This window comes from Drosophila pseudoobscura, chromosome 4 (genome assembly GCF_009870125.1).
Source record: "Drosophila pseudoobscura strain MV-25-SWS-2005 chromosome 4, UCI_Dpse_MV25, whole genome shotgun sequence".
NCBI lineage: Eukaryota > Metazoa > Arthropoda > Insecta > Diptera > Drosophilidae > Drosophila > Drosophila pseudoobscura.
The window spans coordinates 21,775,641-21,792,785 of NC_046681.1; the positions used below are offsets into that span (position 1 = coordinate 21,775,641).

Sequence of the window (17,145 nt, forward strand, 5' to 3'; positions counted from 1 at the left end):
TAATCGGTGACAGATACAGACGAGATAAAGCTAACCATATATGTGTGTGTATGTTGTATGTTGTGTAGAGCCCGATGATTCCTTATGCCATTCCGCCGAGTATCCTTGGAGTAGCTACTCGCAATCTATCCAGACTAAACAAAAACCCACATATGCAATCTACAAGTAACACTACTATAACGATACGATACAAATACGCTGCTTAGTTGATTTCTTTCGCCTATGAATCTAGAACTATACATACAATATATGTAGTATATGATATGACACACACTTACAGTGCAGTACAGAAAGTCCCCGTTCCCGAAGAAACACCAACACCAAATCATCAACGTGATATTGCTAATAAAACAACCGAAATCAATGGTAGTTCCTGTGGTCTTTAAAGATATACGTTTTGGGGGAAGGAGTGAAGATCCCATGGGAAAAGATAAGAATGCTGCGACGCTCCTTAAAGTGGCGGTGACGTGTTGGTAATAATATTCATATCACAGCCAGCTTTGAGGAGCGTTGCGGCCCTTCTGAAAATATGCGCCTCATTGGGGGTTTATTCGAAACAAAAGCATTTAAAGAACGATAGATCTTATTCAAATTTAATGTGGAAAAAAAGTGAAGAATATCTTTAGGACTCTAGTCTTAACTATCTTTATCTTTCCTTGCCTTGTTCTCATGAGAGGCGCCCCGAGACGCCTTAATGTATGCCATGTTTTATTTTAGAGATCCAACAAAATACAACAATTTTATGTAACACATTTTTAGAGCTTTCCAAAAATATTGTTCCCCCACATTCACTGTATACTCTTGGGGAATAATTTGAACGATTTTGGGTGAGTGAAATATTAATTAAATTTGAGTTTAAGGATATATTTACAGTTCTGCCCCAAAGAGGAAAACAAGGATCGATTCATGGAATATTTTTCTTAAATTATTGTACTTCAAAGACCAAAAATACATAAATATTTTCCATCTACCAGCTCCTTAGAAATAAATGAAAATATTCTCTGTTTTTCATGCTCCATTAGTCACGTGTGTGTGGGTGAAGGTTGCCTTGGGGGCAACCGCAACAGCAAAATGTGTATCTGAGAGGTAGGGAAAGATCAGCCAGAGGCAAGATCTCGATCTCGCATTACATAACCACAGTCGAGCGGCATTGTTTGTGAACCCACCGCCATAAATAGGCCTACCCGATGGATGCGAATTATCGCAAATCAATGAGCCATTAAGATACAATTGAACTGTGGGCAGGAGGCAAGACGGCGACGACCTTACCCCTAAGATGACTTTCTCAATAGGCAATAGAACCCAAGTATGACTAGAAAAAGATACGAAAACCGCTAGAGAGCTAGCCGGTTAACAGGCAGCCACTGTTAAGCCTTTAACAGCCGACTGTTAAACGCCAACGCATTAGCCAGAGGCGACGAAAAATTCGAAACGAAAAGCGAATGTTGCCGACGACGGCTCACAGTTTCTGTTCGACAGCCCTCGAGTGCGGTTCAAGTTTTACCTCCAGCCAATTCAGCTTATAAGTCTACCTATCAATCTTTCTACGAATCAAGCGAATTGTAATTATAATACCCAAACCGTACGAGTATTCATATAAGAAACAACCGTCACTCCAAGCCGCCTGTCACTTGAACTCAATCAACGAATCGAACGAATCAACGAAATAATAAATCAACAACAAAACCATCTTTTCGAGTGTCTGTGTCACAGTGCGGTGTGTGTTTTTCTCGTCTTCCGCAACGAACAGATGGTTGGAAAATCCTAACAAAATCACGACTTATCCTCGAAAGGACTGTCTGCCATAAGAGCTGCTAGCCGCAGGCTAACGTGAAGTTTTTTATTGTGCAAAAGAAAGTTGGAAGAAGCCAGGAGTACTCCGCGACAGACAGACAGCCTACTCGTATTTTGTGGTAAGGATAATACAGAAGTAGGCGTTAGCCAGGCCTCAACCTCAACCTCAACCTCAGCCATAACCGTTGCGTGTTGACCTGAAAGTTCATTGACTGACGCGATTGCAGGTGCAGGCTGGTTGTCTGTGTTGTCTGACTATTGGCATTTCCTGGTGCGACAGGGCCTGCTCCTCCCATTGTTTTGTCAATGCTGGGGACCTCCCATATCGGTGTCACTTGTTGGCATAGATGTAACCTCCTCGGGGGCAGGTTCTTCATTGCTTTTGGTACCCTGTAGAGCTGTTCGAGCCATGACATCAGCTCTAATAACCGGTCGACGCGTCGACCCAACTCAACTTAACTCATTTTTCAAAGTCAGTGATTATGAGAACTGGCGATCCCACAAAAAACTGTCAACAAAAAATCTCTCGGGGAAGAGGGAGAAAGAAATTGCACAAAGAAAAAAGGAAATCACAGAATAAATATTTATAAAATGATATAACACGTACAATACATATTTTATATGCAAATATTGGCCGGTGATCTCAAGTGGTTACTCCGCTGGCATATGATCATAAATCATTGGAGCGGAAACAGCTGTCCCATAAACCTTACAAAATGTAATTATTACAACCATTTCGAGATTGAACGATTAATAGGGCCACCAGGCTTCGAGCATCGGATTCTAGTTGAGAGCTTGCCAAATGTTTCCCTCAACAATTTCCCAGCTTTCTCTTTTTGGGCTCTTGGCCTGGTCTGTGGTGTGGTGTGGTGTGGTGTGGCAATTGGAGAACCAAAACACGTTTGGAGTAACTTAATTAGATTTGGAGATCTAACAAACTAGTCCATTCCGCCAGCTGACGTCAGATTCCGTGCGCTTTTATCAGCATTTGAGTGTCGGTTCGGATCGGTTCTGTTCTGTTCTGTTCTTTCTGTTTTGGCTCTGAATTTGATTGGGTTGTTTTGCTCTCTTTTTCAGTGTTTGGCCTTTTGCCGGCTGTTCACTTGCTTTATGTTTTGTCTGTTTTTGGACGGGGCAATTGCTCAACATGTTCGCTCTTAATTAAACTTATATTGTTTAAGGCGAAAAAAGACAAACTCCCAACGTAATAGAGACAAAATGTGAGTTATGTTCAAATGGCGGAGTCATGGAGTTGTCGGATGGATGGATGAATGGATGGATGGTGTGGGCTGCTGTCTGGAAACCCAATTCCGAACTGGCTTTTTCGGACAACTCAATGTGGGCTAAAGGAAACGACAGTCAGCCAGCATCAGCAGCAGCAAACGACGGGTGCCCGCCGTATTTGGGCGTAAAAGTCTCTGGGATAGACGTCCGAAAATGTCTAAATTTTGGGAAATGAGCTCATGTCTAATTCGCCATTTGGAGAGCAGCGCAAAATGAAGCCCAAAAAAAACAGCATAAGAGTGATTGTTGATGATGTTCGATACCCTATAGAAGGTGGGCTTGGAGCGGGTATATACGGCTGTAGTCATGATAATAGTAGCTTTCACAAGAACCATATACTATCAATCTTTTCTCACTGCATATACAATATGTACTGTGTATTTTGTTATTGGATTCTTGGCACCAAAACAGATCGACCAAGCTGCCCAGACACGAAGCCGAGTAGTCTGCCGAAGTCAGAGGCGAAGATACTGAATTGAAACTCCGTTCGCGCCCTCTGTTTCCGAAGCACCTCCGAAAACCTCTCCATACAAGGGCTTTTTGGTGGCTCATGCTACCCTAATAGGGTTTTAGGGTATCAAAACAAAAACACTTAACCTTTTTGGCCAACTCTAAAGAAGCTATACCATCTGTTCGCTAATAATGAAGATCTTTTCTGTTCCCTCTGTTTCAACATCTTAAAAGCGAAGATATTCTATCAAAATATCTGATGATTGTTTTCCCAAGTGAGAACCAAGGTATTAGAGAGTCGATTTCCAAACAAAGCTTGCGTGTTTATTTATATTTTAGAAGTTGATATCATAAATTAAGGCTGACGTGTGCTAAATCTATAGGATCGTTGGTGTTTGTTGTCGTTACGGGTCCACGGCTGGGGTCAATTTGTGTGCATATCAATTTAAATCAAATAAAAAAGTAAACGTACAAATGAAAATAAATGGAAATCACAGAAGGTCACTGGGGAGATAACAGAATACGAGAGCAATCGAATGAGTACAATCTACAATACTACATATATCTGGTCTGACAAGTCTCAGAGAGCTATAGAGAGCGTCCCCCAGTCTGTGTGGGTGTTACAGTTTCTCCTTGCCAGCCGGTTTTGCTGTATGTTCAGATGACCCCTGCTGCACCTTGCATAGATTATCGAGCGTCACCATCTCTATAATTTGATTACTGAAATCTGATCGGTGCCATGCAAATTCATTGCATGTGCTGACGCTCTATTAACTTGATTAAGTGCGACCTCTCCGCCGCGCCGCCTTTGGCCGAGAAATTCGAGACTAACAGTCCGTAGGCAGGCAATGGAAAATGTCTGACAGATGTCTGACTTCTGTTCAGGTCTGGCCTGCTGCTGCTGCTGCTGCCTCTGATTCATCCAAGAGATTTAGCGAGTGATCTTGGCCCCGAAGCCAGCAGCAATTGAATAAACAGTTTTCGTGTGTGGGTTCCATCCACAATGATGTAAGAATCGCCGCCTTATAAGCCCGACCCGACTTTTTTGTGTGTTTTTCTGCGGCAATTGCATGCGCGAGGTCGGGGCCAAGTGGCAAAAAAGCAAAGAGTAACAAGTGCAGGACGTTCTTTCCCCTCTTTCTCGACGGCTTTATTGGCCCTGTTAACAGCTCCGACACGCCCCCTCCTAGCGTACATACATCTATACAAAGTTGTAATTATTTACGTAGCAAAAGGCACCAATTTCACGGCCACTACGAGTTGCACGCTTTTCTTTGGAGGAGTTTTGGGCTCTAGCTTTGGGTTTATGTTTTTGTTTTGTGTTCCATCCCGTCCGTCATGCAATTGTCGGCCATAAGTCATTAAAAGTAATCGTTTTGTTGGCTCACATTTACATGCCCCCCCACAAAATGGGCAGCATTAGCACTTGGCATAGTTCTTGGCCAAAAAAGGAGGAAAGAAAGAACCTTGTTGACCAGAAATCACTGCAGAATGGTAGGGACTTAACGCTGCACTTGATACCCAAACGAAGTATCGATTACACTACCCAGATGGATGGATAAGCGGAGCCCAGGCCCAGATCCTGATACCAACAGGCACCGGGTCTCGGCTGTCGATTGGCAACACTTTTGGGGGCGCTCTGAAAGAAAGAAGGTCGTCACCCAGGGCAGCCAAAGCGAAGCGACGACGAGCCTACCGCACAGTTATTGCTATTGTTTGCTGTTTGCTGTTTGCTGTTGTCTTTCACGCGGGCCAACAAATCCAACAAAGTGACAGCCGCCACACGCCACACACGCCCTTACCCAAACGCCTTGTCATTAGCCTGGCTGGCGGCTCCTTCTACTTCCCCTTCTCCTACTCATGGCCCAGAAAATTCGAAACAAAACGAAGCCCAAAAGGGGTATGGCCGATTGATTTTTGTGTCATCAGCTGATGGGCCGGGGCAGGACGTAGGACGTTGGAATTTAGATTATTAGGTTACCCAAATTTAGGGGTCGAACTATACATTTCACATGTGAAAGTTTGCTCCGGAACTTGAGTCAAATTCGAGTCGTTATAGTCGTATAGTCGTTGAAACAATTTCCCACCTCAAAACTTTGTAATTCTCTGAACACCAGCAGCACCCAGCACCATGGCGATGAAGGTCCTGCCCACCCCCTACCAACAAAATTGAATAATTGAACATGGTCTAAACGATGGAAATTTTATTGTTTTTCTTTCGGCAGGGTGAATCGTTCGCCAGCAAGAAGGAGGTCGATCCGGGACCCTGTGCCCCACTGCGGAACATCCGAACACTGAATATGGGCGGCAACATTGAGCAACGTCCCTGGACGCCGACAGTGCGTACGGGCAGGATTGCCGCAGAGACAGCCACCCCGGGACCGGCCATTGTCCAACTTCCCACATTGATTGGTGAGTCTCTCTCAGACAGAAGGTGGACGGTATTGTAAAGAAGATCTACTTTCAGGCAGCAAAGTCCCTGATTCGAAGAAGAAGGGCGCTCCTTCGTACTCCTTTGGCCACAAGTTGGGCAGCAAGTACGAGACCTTTGGCCCGGGACCGGCCCAATATAATGTGACGGGTCTGCGGGCCAAGGGCAAGGATTACCCCCGCGCTGCCACCCTACAGAGTCGTCCCAAGGAGCTCTCTCGCTTCTCGAATCCCGGACCCGGCGAATACAATGTCCAGCCGGCGGCCAAGGCAGTGATCGATGCCACGCCCATGTACACGTTCGGCCAGAAGCCGCCCGATGCCAAATTCAGCCTGATTCCGGGTAAGTGTCGGTCTTCCGCGCTCCGTTCTGGTGTTCTGGTATCCTTTTTTGAATGGTGGTTTTGGACATATGACATATGGATGTAACGGGTGTTGTACTGCATGCGGATGATCATCAATCAATCAATCAATCAATCGATCATGGAGCGAACTGCATTACTGTATATACTAATGATCATTGCATTTCAAGAATGAGGCATCCTGAAAACTTTCATCTTCATTCAAGCAGCGCGTAAGTTGCTCTCTCTCTCTCTCTCTCTCTTTTGCTCTTGCTCCCCGTCTCTTTCTATCCACTCAGTAGTTAAATGTAGTTTTAGCTGCTCTCTCTCTCTCCCTCATTCTCTGGTAGATCCCTTTTCTATAGCTCGTAGCTACGACACTCTCCTGTACGTATGTCGCCTTTTGTTTGTGTTTTTTCTGTGTTTTTGTTTGATTTTGATTTGATTTTAATTGAAACGTTTTTCTCTTTCAACGAATGATGATGATTGCCATCGAATCGACAATAAACGACCACAAATATATAATACATATGATATATATAGGTCCCAACCATTATCAAGTGGTGCCACTTGAGGTCACCAAGCGGCGTGCACCGCGCTATTCCTTTCGCATTAAGGTTAACGTTTACATTGTTAACAATCCAGGTAACACAACTAATCGAAGCCACCCAACACCCAGCCCCCAACCCCCAACCCCCACCCCCATCTCTTGCTCTTTCTGTGTGTGTGTGCTGGTGCTGGTATAACCCCCCGATCTATATCTCCACTCACCCTTAGTCCTTAGCTCTCACACCCTTAGATGTAGAAACTACTACTACTACTACTAGTTTGATTGAGTTATGTACCCGTACAACGTTTATGTTTATGTTTTATTAACACCTAACAGCTCCGAATAGCTATTGCCCTGAAAGGGTCACACAATCAAAAAAGAATGCGCCACGCTACACATTCGGTAGACGAACTAAAATCCAACACGATCAGGTCACACCAGGTAATACTCCACCCCCCCCAACCCCAGCTAACCCCCCACCGAGTGATTCGAATTGGAAAAGTAGCCCGTACCCCGTACCACGTATCTAGTTTCTTGAATATTTGTCTCCTCTAGCACCTTCTTTTGTAACTAGAGTAATCGTTGAATGTATGACATGTATTGTGTCTGTACCCCACAGCTCCTGGCGCCTATTGCCCCGAAAAGGTGAATCCCCACAAGACGCCAGAGTTTAGTTTCGGCATCAAGCACCACGAACAGAAGCCCGACTACACGCCAGGTTTGTCCCCATTACCACATTCCATTCACACCATAGACCATAAGTAGCTGCTTCCACGATTTATATACCTTTCTGCACTGATTATAGCCCCAGGCTGCTACAAGCCCGAGCATTTCGGCCAAGAGCACACGCCCTCGTACAGTTTTGGCCTGAAGACCAGGCACACTCTGGTCAGTGATACACCAGGTAAGGGCCTAAGGGCTAAGTGCTAGGCGTTTTAGTAGATCGCAAGTTTAATTGTTGTTACGTTTGGAACCAGCACCCGGGGCCTATAGTCCCGAAAAGTCCAGGCTACACAGTACACCCGCTTACACGATCACTGGCAAGGCCACGCATGACGTAGTCGATGCCACACCCGGTGAGTAGAGCCTCCATCCGCCCTCCATGCACCTTGCACCTTGACCGCGACGACACACGATCTCACACGAAACCTCCCCTTTTTTCGTTGTCTTTCAGCGCCCGGCGCATACGAACCCGAGAAGTGCGTGTTGAACAAGACGACAGGCTTCACCTTCGGCCATCGCGTGAACCTGGCCAAGGCCAGCGATACACCCGCACCGGGCACCTATCAGCCGGAGAATGTGCGTCTGGATCACACGCCCTCGTACACCATGTCGGGGCGGCACGAGCTCAAGTCGGTGAGCGAGACTCCGGCCCCCGGTTCGTATGCACCGGAGAAGTATCGCGGCGATCGTACGCCGGCCTTCACCTTCGGCGGTAAGCACGAGCAGAAGCTCGACAGCTCCACCACTCCGGCACCAGGCGACTACTGTCCCGAAAAAATACGGCACGATCACACTCCAGCTTACTCATTCGCCGGTCGCCACAATCTTCAAAAACCCAGTGATACACCAGCACCTGGAGCATACGCTCCCGAGAAAGTCCGACAAGACCACAATCCCTCATTCTCCATGGCAGGCAAGCACACTCAGAAGATTACCAACGGAACCCCCGCTCCCGGTGACTATTGTCCCGAGAAAACTCGTCTAGACAATACTCCTGCTTATAGTTTTGGTGGAAGGAACGATCCTAAAGTGGAGAACAACACTCCCGCCCCCGGAGACTACCATCCAGAGAAGGTTAGGCAGGACCATAATCCTTCTTTCTCATTCGCTGGTCGCCACGACCTTCATAAGCCAAGTGATACTCCCGCTCCTGGAGCTTATTCTCCCGAAAAGAACCGACAAGACCATAACCCCGCTTTTTCTATGGCTGGGAAACACACTCAAAAGATCTCCAGTGACACTCCCGCTCCTGGCGACTATTGCCCTGAGAAAACCAGTACGGACAGCGCTCCTTCTTATAGCTTTGGCGGCAGGAACGATCCCAAAGTAGAGAACAATACCCCTGCTCCAGGGGACTATCACCCCGAGAATGTTAGACAAGATCACAACCCGGCCTTTTCTTTCGCCGGTCGTCACGATCTTCAGAAACCAAGTGATACTCCTGCCCCTGGGGCTTACTCTCCGGAAAAACATAGACAAGACCACAATCCCTCATTCTCCATGGCAGGCAAGCACATCCAAAAGATTACCAATGGAACCCCCGCTCCTGGTGACTATTGTCCCGAGAAAACTCGTCTTGACAATACTCCTGCTTACAGTTTTGGTGGCAGGAACGATCCTAAGGTGGAGAACAACACTCCCGCCCCGGGAGACTACCATCCAGAGAATGTTAGACAAGATCACAATCCTTCCTTCTCCTTCGCTGGTCGCCACGACCTCCATAAGCCAAGTGATACTCCCGCTCCTGGAGCTTATTCTCCCGAAAAGAACCGACAAGACCATAACCCCGCTTTTTCTATGGCTGGGAAACACACTCAAAAGATCTCCAGTGACACTCCCGCTCCTGGCGACTATTGCCCTGAGAAAAGCCGAATGGACAACGCTCCTTCTTATAGTTTTGGGGGCAGGAACGATCCTAAAGTGGAGAACAACACTCCCGCCCCGGGAGACTACCATCCAGAGAATGTTAGACAAGATCACAATCCTTCCTTCTCCTTCGCTGGTCGCCACGACCTTCATAAGCCAAGTGATACTCCCGCTCCTGGAGCTTATTCTCCCGAAAAGAACCGACAAGACCATAACCCCGCTTTTTCCATGGCTGGGAAACACACTCAAAAGATCTCCAGTGACACCCCCGCTCCAGGCGACTACTACCCTGAGAAAACCCGTACGGACAGCGCTCCTTCTTATAGCTTTGGCGGCAGGAACGATCCCAAAGTGGAGAACAATACCCCTGCTCCTGGGGATTATCACCCCGAGAATGTTAGACAAGATCACAACCCGGCCTTTTCTTTCGCCGGTCGTCACGATCTTCAGAAACCAAGTGATACTCCTGCCCCTGGGGCTTACTCTCCGGAAAAATATAGACAAGACCACAATCCCTCATTCTCCATGGCAGGCAAGCACATCCAAAAGATTACCAATGGAACCCCCGCTCCTGGTGACTATTGTCCCGAGAAAACTCGCCTTGACAATACTCCTGCTTACAGTTTTGGTGGCAGGAACGATCCTAAGGTGGAGAACAACACTCCCGCCCCGGGAGACTACCATCCAGAGAATGTTAGACAAGATCACAATCCTTCCTTCTCCTTCGCTGGTCGCCACAACCTTCATAAGCCAAGTGATACTCCCGCTCCTGGAGCTTATTCTCCCGAAAAGAACCGACAAGACCATAACCCCGCTTTTTCTATGGCTGGGAAACACACTCAAAGGATCTCCAGTGACACTCCCGCTCCTGGCGACTATTGCCCTGAGAAAACCAGTACGGACAGCGCTCCTTCTTATAGCTTTGGCGGCAGGAACGATCCCAAAGTAGAGAACAATACCCCTGCTCCAGGGGATTATCACCCCGAGAATGTTAGACAAGATCACAACCCGGCCTTTTCTTTCGCCGGTCGTCACGATCTTCAAAAACCAAGTGATACTCCTGCCCCTGGGGCTTACTCTCCGGAAAAACATAGACAAGACCACAATCCCTCATTCTCCATGGCAGGCAAGCACATCCAAAAGATTACCAATGGAACCCCCGCTCCTGGTGACTATTGTCCCGAGAAAACTCGCCTTGACAATACTCCTGCTTACAGTTTTGGTGGCAGGAACGATCCTAAGGTGGAGAACAACACTCCCGCCCCGGGAGACTACCATCCAGAGAATGTTAGACAAGATCACAATCCTTCCTTCTCCTTCGCTGGTCGCCACGACCTTCATAAGCCAAGTGATACTCCCGCTCCTGGAGCTTATTCTCCCGAAAAGAACCGACAAGACCATAACCCCGCTTTTTCTATGGCTGGGAAACACACTCAAAAGATCTCCAGTGACACTCCCGCTCCTGGCGACTATTGCCCTGAGAAAAGCCGAATGGACAACGCTCCTTCTTATAGTTTTGGGGGCAGGAACGATCCTAAAGTGGAGAACAACACTCCCGCCCCGGGAGACTACCATCCAGAGAAGGTTAGGCAGGATCATAATCCTTCCTTCTCCTTCGCTGGTCGCCACGATCTGCAAAAACCGAGTGATACTCCCGCTCCTGGAGCATACTCTCCTGAGAAGGTGCGGCAGGATTACAATCCATCCTACACGTTTGCCGGCAAGCACGATCCGCATGCCACGTCCGAGACACCCGCTCCCGGAGATTACTGCCCTGAAAAGGTGCGACTAGACCACACACCCGCTTACAGCTTTGGTGGCAAATACGACCCCAAGGCGGAGAATCATCATCCTGCGCCATGCGACTACGCCCCCGAGAGAGTACGCCTCGACCATACACCCGCCTACACAATTACAGGTCGTCCGACCATCGAGCATGTGACGCACACGCCGGCGCCCTGCGACTACTTTCCGGAGCACTGTCACCCGGACTCCACGCCGGCCTTCACCTTTGGCATGAGGCTGAATCGGGAGCGCATCAGCGACACACCAGGCAAGTGCCACACTCCTACCCCTCTCCCTCCCTCCCCTGTTGCTCCTCAAGAGCCAACACAACAATTCATGCGTGCCCCTTACAGCACCCTCTGCCTACGAGCCGGAGAAACACACCGCACAGCATGCACCAGCCTACACCTTCGGCTCGAAGTCCGAGATCAAGGTCACCACCGATGCACCAGGTAAACCACTAGGGTACTAGGATACACCAGTCTTAAGTCACCTCTTGCATGTCTCCCTCCCTTGCCTGCTTTCCATTCCGCTCTCTAGCCCCTGGAACCTATCATCCGGAGCACTCCCGATTCGACAGTTCGCCGTCGTACAGCTTTGGCCTGAAGACCCTGCCCATGCCATCCCTGCCAGGTAGGTCCCGCTTTCACATAGCTCTGGGCTGGTGTTCGGTACATCGGTTGTTGCGAATATCCTGTACAATGCTATTTCTGTGTGTTTGCTTTCTGTTCCATGTTTGCCTTACACACACACCTCTTGGTTCTGGCCATGCTCCTTCCATCATCTGTATCTCCTCTGCACATCTGTATCTGTAAATATTCACGAAACCCTCACTAGAACATAGAGGTCCCTACATTGAAGATCGCATTCTGCAAAGACGCGAACGACGCTTGGCCAGTCCCGGTAAGAAAAGCTAAGGTTTAAGCCCCATCCACACCCATTTCATCCATCATAAAATCAAATATGGCAGTGAATGCGTCTCTAAGTAGATCGAATGGGGCGTGTAATCCCTATGGGGGTTGTAATAGCTTCAAAGTGGGTGTTTTAGTATCGAAAGGTTTCTGCCATGAGACTGTTGCTTCTCTGTGTACTCGTCTGTTGGCTCTTTTCCCACACCGAGAACAGAAGGAATTGTAAGACTATATAGTAGCACACCATTTCGTTGCCGAATCGCTGACTCAATTTATTCAGATGGTCGGAATCTGGCCTGCTTGACACACAACTTGTACAAGCACGAGAGTTCCTGTCCCGGGCCGCGGCGCATCTTCTATGCCTTCCATCGCATCATCTTCAATTGCACGAAGGTGTTCACCAAATGCCCCAAGATCCACAGGCACAACGAGTACACCACCCTGAAGCGCTGTCAGGATGACTGCTACTTTCATATGATAATCCCGACCACACCGAAGCCAGCCAATAGCTCGGGCAATGGCACCACTAATGGCACCACCGATGGCGCCGCTGGAGGGGGCGCAAACGCAGGAACTGCCACTGAGGATGGGAAGAAGGATGAGAAGAAGGATGAGAAGAAGGATGAGAAAAAGTCCGACTTTGATGCAGAATCCCTTATGCGTGCGAATCCCTACAAATTTGTGGGTCGCAAGGGTGATGGCAAAACTCAAATGAAAACCCAGTCACGTGTCCAAAGTAACATAGCTGAAAGGCGTAGAAGAAGGTCTCGACGATATCATTAGATTTCCACATTAAATGGAATTAGAGACAGTTCAGTCATCACTAATCGAAATAGAAACGCCTATTTACACCACTCCCAGTCCTCTACAGTAGTTCAATCGAGTATCTTCAGCGATGTGGTGCCCTCAGACTGTCGCGTTTCTACTCCTTTTGTGGGGTCACTCGGCCCCTGTTCTCTCCGATCGCTGCCTGGAAGCGAACCAGGGAAAGTCACTGGACTGTACAGGGCTACCGAAGCTCACCTACTACTACGATGCGGTGGGAAAGCAGTGCGTTTCGAAGAGATCCAAGTGCCTTTCTAGCCCCGTGGCCAATATGTTCGACACCAGACAGCTGTGCCTGGCCGAGTGCCAGCATCACATGCTCCGGGACTGAGACGCCTTCGCTTCCCCAGAGACACACACATTCTCTCCACCAGAGACAAACACTCTCTCTTCACTAGGATTAAAGCAATGTTTTTATGGCTTTTAGTGCACAAGATTTGTTTAGAGACATTTTTATTTTGTAATATTCTCGCACAGTGCGCAACAATGGGGAGTGCACTAGCAACACCGCCAGCACCAAGACTACGACCACCACCACCACAACGACAAAGACCATTGTCAATGGGGTGGAACAGCCAGAGGTCGCCACAAAGGTGAATGGACACATTGCACATGCACCCGCCGCACTGAGCAATGGGAGCCATCATGCGACAAAAACGATCACCACGACCACGGAAAAGCAGGTGTTGCACGGCCAGGCAGAGCGTGGCAATGTGAAGGTGACGGCCAGCGGTAAGTCGGATGCCAGTGCCACGAAAGCGGCCAGTGCCAGCACCAGTACGGTGGTGCAGTCGGACGGGGCAATTGTTACCAGCGGCAGATCCTCGCGGATCAGCACCGTCAAGTACGCTGTGGAGGCGAGCAGCGTGCAGGAGAAGATCATCAGGTAACCCACTTACTGTTTGCTGTTGTGTCTGTGTTGTACGTTCTTTTGCAGGCACATCATATCTCAAGATCATCCGACAACTAACCCAGCCATTCCCAACAAAATAAAAAACCACCAGTCAAAAAGAGCCAAGCCATTAACCTGCGGAGCATCCCTCCTCTGTTCCGATCCGTACTAATCCCTATCCCGCCTTTTGCTCCTCGACAGCTCCTAATGTCTACAAGATACCAACCGTCTTGGGCAGCAGCAAGGAGGGTAAGATTCGCTCGGCCCCAGCCTATACGATGGCTGGACGCGAGAAGCCGCCACTAATACCGGCCCTGGTCATGCCCGGACCTGGCTACTACGACGGAGAGTTCACGGCCATCAAGCCCAAGCCGCCACATTATACGATGCGCGGCAAGTACCAGCTTGAAAGCCACGATGCCAAGCCCGGTCCTGGGGCGCACTGTCCGGAGAAGGTATGTTGAATGGGGGCTGGCATAGGGTGGGGTATGATTAGAATACGAATTAAGTACGGCCTCCTGACCTGCCCACAGTATTATGAGAAACGTTCGTCTCCAGCCATATCCTTTGGCATTGCGCACTCGCCCTTCGCTGGGACCCAGAAATCCGCCATGATCCCCGATCGTTACGTCCAATGTCTGCTGGCGAACAGACCAGACAAGGACTATCCCTAGACCTTACTTGACCAAATTTCTTATTAAATATATTTTAATCACGAACGCCGGTTTCTGCTTCGGTTTCCTCCATATATATCCACAGATCAACCTCTCCCATGTGCCCGCCTACAGTTTTGGCATCAAACACTCGCAGTATCTGGGCCGATTGAACGAAAAGAATACCGACTATGACTACAGCTTCTCGGGAATCTGTTAGAGCCAGTCCCAGTTCCAAGCTCAATCCCAATCCTCGCTATGCTCAAGATGGTCTTCGAATAAGAAAAGATAAAGAAAACAGCTTCCCTACCATACAATTACTACCTTTGCTACTCATACGCGTCCGTCGTATCAGACTAACCTAAGTTTTAGCGTGTTTCTGATTGAACCTAATTGTAAGTCGAAAGTGTTGTGGAATGTTACAATTATACTTAAGTATATAAAGGGATATTACTAATAGATCGGCCCTGCCTTGCTGTTTCTACTTGTGGGGGGAACCATTTTACGCTTTTTCCATAACTAATGGGGCATACGATATAACTACGAAAGATTTGCACCATAAGCAAACAGTATCGGAATGAGGCTTTGGCTGTTCAGTGTAATTGCAATTGGCTTCTGCTGGATGATGGGCCAGACCGCGAAGAAGCATTGTAAGAGTTTACCATCCTATACCCTATATAGAAATCCTATATGTACTTGATTGAATCTCCATTTAGTTGGCTTGGAAGACGGCTGCGTGAAGAAGAACATGTATATGCACGAGAGCGCCTGCCCGGGCCCATATCGCATCTACTTTGCCTTCCATCGCGTAATCTTCGACTGCATAAAAGTCCGTACGAAGTGCCCCCGTATATACAAATACAACGAGTATAATACCCTAAAGGAGTGCCAAACGGACTGCGCCTTGCTTATGGTGCCGGTGATTAAGAATGATGATGTAACTGAATCTGAACCTGAAACTAAAAAACCCGAAGATAACGGCGACCCATAAATGACCCAGAGAAAGGGAATGGAACGGAAACGCCAACATAGCACAACCCAAATGTAATTGTGCTGCAACTTAGGATAAGTTAGGGATACAAATTCGTCTTACTTTCGATAGATAACATCGCCAGGTGTGAACTCGATTCGTATAAATATGTGTATGTGTCAGAGCCATGCTTAACCCGGCAATCGATTCGAATTGGTATTCGATTCGGTTGGTCAGTTAGAATCAGCGGCTCAGTTTTCTCATTACATCGAGTCATTCAACCACAACTGAACGTAATTTGTACTGTTTTGGATCCCAAAATTTCAATTTTTCTTTCTCGCTCACTATTCATTTAATTTTTTGGTAGATATTCATGAGGCCTTCTTGTAACTAGAATATGACTTCCTCATATGTACATATGGCCTTTTTCGGGGCATAAGTCTGATGACTGTCCGATGTCATCGATGACATTGTCGTGAGTTATACCAATATATAAGCGTTAGATGTAAGGGTGTGTTTTTGGTGCTCCTCAATACCAATTTTATTGCATTCATATTTACAACTATACAATTTGCAAGACTCATATTATAAACATAAACCACAATCCGGGTGTTGCTCACCCTCTAGTTTTTGGTAAGTTCGATCTCGGCATGGAAGCAAGACTTGCCCTGGGAAAAAACAAACAAGGAATGAGCATGGTATAATTCTATGGTAAAGCAGCTGGGAAAAACTCACTGTATCGTGTTTGATCTCCGAATCGATGATCAGATGGCCTCGGGCCATTCCCAGCATGGCCTTATACTTGGACAGATCAACTGTGTGCTCGTTAGCGCAGACCTTCTCCTCGGCCACGGGGCAAGAGGCCGGGGCACCGAACAGCTTCAGAATGTCCTTTGCCTCTGATGGGGCCTGGTCCATGGCGAGGCAGAGATCCACCTTACCCTCCTTCATCACGATGCCGTCCTTCTGAACCTTAAACTTGGCCATAGCCGTGCCGAAGGGCTTATTGATGATACAGCCGGAGGGCACCAGCTCGCATTTTTTGTTCAGCTTGAGGCTGAAGTCACTGCCAACCGTCATGACGGCATCATCGCCGGCACAGTTCTCCATCTTGACCAGCTTGGCTTTGTAGCCATTCTGCAAGGACATAGAGGGGTTGGGTTAGGTTAGTCCTGGAGTCTCGTCTCTTCCAAAATGGAGCGCTACTTACACAGGCTAAGGCCGCCTCAAAGGCCACAGAGCAGATCAGGAGAAGGGTAAACGTTCGCAGCATTCTGGATTGTTAGAGTGTCCAACGATTTTGGGCAACACAGGATGGACGTACGGCTATTTATATGGAAATGTGTAATTATTTGCGCATTAAGCGGTACTTGACTATTGCGATCGCTGATCGTTCGGCTCAATTGATCGCCGTCCACCCACTGACTAGCCAGACAGTCGGCCAATAGAAATTAGACTCTGCTCTAAATATCAGAGTTATTATGGCCAGCCATTTTTAATTGCTCCGCGACATGGCTTAGCATGTAGCTGGAGCACTGATCTCTTGATTGCTCGACTGTGTTTACACCCAAACCAAACTACTTATAAAAGACGAGTCATCATGAAGTTCATCTGTTTAATTGATAAGCCTCCCCCCCCATACACTCTACATGCACGATTATTGTTTCCAAC

The 17,145-nt window shown here is 47.9% G+C and overlaps 4 protein-coding genes across 14 annotated transcripts; 3 read left to right on the plus strand and 1 right to left on the minus strand.

Annotated features, from left to right (window-relative positions):
* The first annotated feature begins 1,453 nt into the window (after nt 1-1,453).
* On the plus strand, nt 1,454-14,195 carry LOC4816938 (uncharacterized). Of its 11 annotated transcripts, none has more exons than XM_033379782.1 (14): nt 1,454-1,913; nt 5,754-5,940; nt 5,996-6,301; nt 6,843-6,944; nt 7,186-7,290; nt 7,469-7,567; nt 7,655-7,753; nt 7,827-7,925; nt 8,024-11,491; nt 11,577-11,675; nt 11,764-11,856; nt 12,061-12,126; nt 13,437-13,845; nt 14,053-14,195. In XM_033379782.1, the coding sequence occupies exons 2-14, from the start codon at nt 5,829-5,831 to the stop codon at nt 14,057-14,059; spliced, it is 5,064 nt and encodes a 1,687-aa protein (XP_033235673.1). In that variant the 5' UTR covers nt 1,454-1,913; nt 5,754-5,828; the 3' UTR covers nt 14,060-14,195. The 11 variants fall into 11 exon arrangements, with proteins under 11 accessions (XP_033235673.1, XP_033235671.1, XP_033235672.1 ...); XM_033379780.1 differs by lacking the exon at nt 1,454-1,913 and adding an exon at nt 5,515-5,671; XM_033379781.1 differs by lacking the exons at nt 1,454-1,913; nt 12,061-12,126 and adding an exon at nt 5,515-5,671.
* LOC26533500 (uncharacterized) lies at nt 12,255-13,390 on the plus strand. The gene is made up of 2 exons (XM_015180542.2): nt 12,255-12,356; nt 12,415-13,390. The coding sequence occupies exons 1-2, from the start codon at nt 12,290-12,292 to the stop codon at nt 12,915-12,917; spliced, it is 570 nt and encodes a 189-aa protein (XP_015036028.2). The 5' UTR covers nt 12,255-12,289; the 3' UTR covers nt 12,918-13,390.
* Nucleotides 14,196-15,051: 856 nt separating the features above from the next.
* LOC26533557 (uncharacterized) lies at nt 15,052-15,761 on the plus strand. Its single transcript, XM_015180543.2, has 2 exons — nt 15,052-15,154; nt 15,221-15,761. The coding sequence occupies exons 1-2, from the start codon at nt 15,082-15,084 to the stop codon at nt 15,493-15,495; spliced, it is 348 nt and encodes a 115-aa protein (XP_015036029.1). The 5' UTR covers nt 15,052-15,081; the 3' UTR covers nt 15,496-15,761.
* A 219-nt stretch (nt 15,762-15,980) lies between these two features.
* On the minus strand, nt 15,981-16,881 carry LOC4817050 (uncharacterized). Its single transcript, XM_001356569.4, has 3 exons — nt 16,685-16,881; nt 16,210-16,611; nt 15,981-16,142 (listed from the first exon to the last, which is right to left on the minus strand). Exons 1-3 carry the CDS (start codon nt 16,745-16,747, stop codon nt 16,098-16,100), a joined length of 510 nt encoding a protein of 169 aa, XP_001356605.1. The 5' UTR covers nt 16,748-16,881; the 3' UTR covers nt 15,981-16,097.
* Nucleotides 16,882-17,145: the final 264 nt, after the last annotated feature.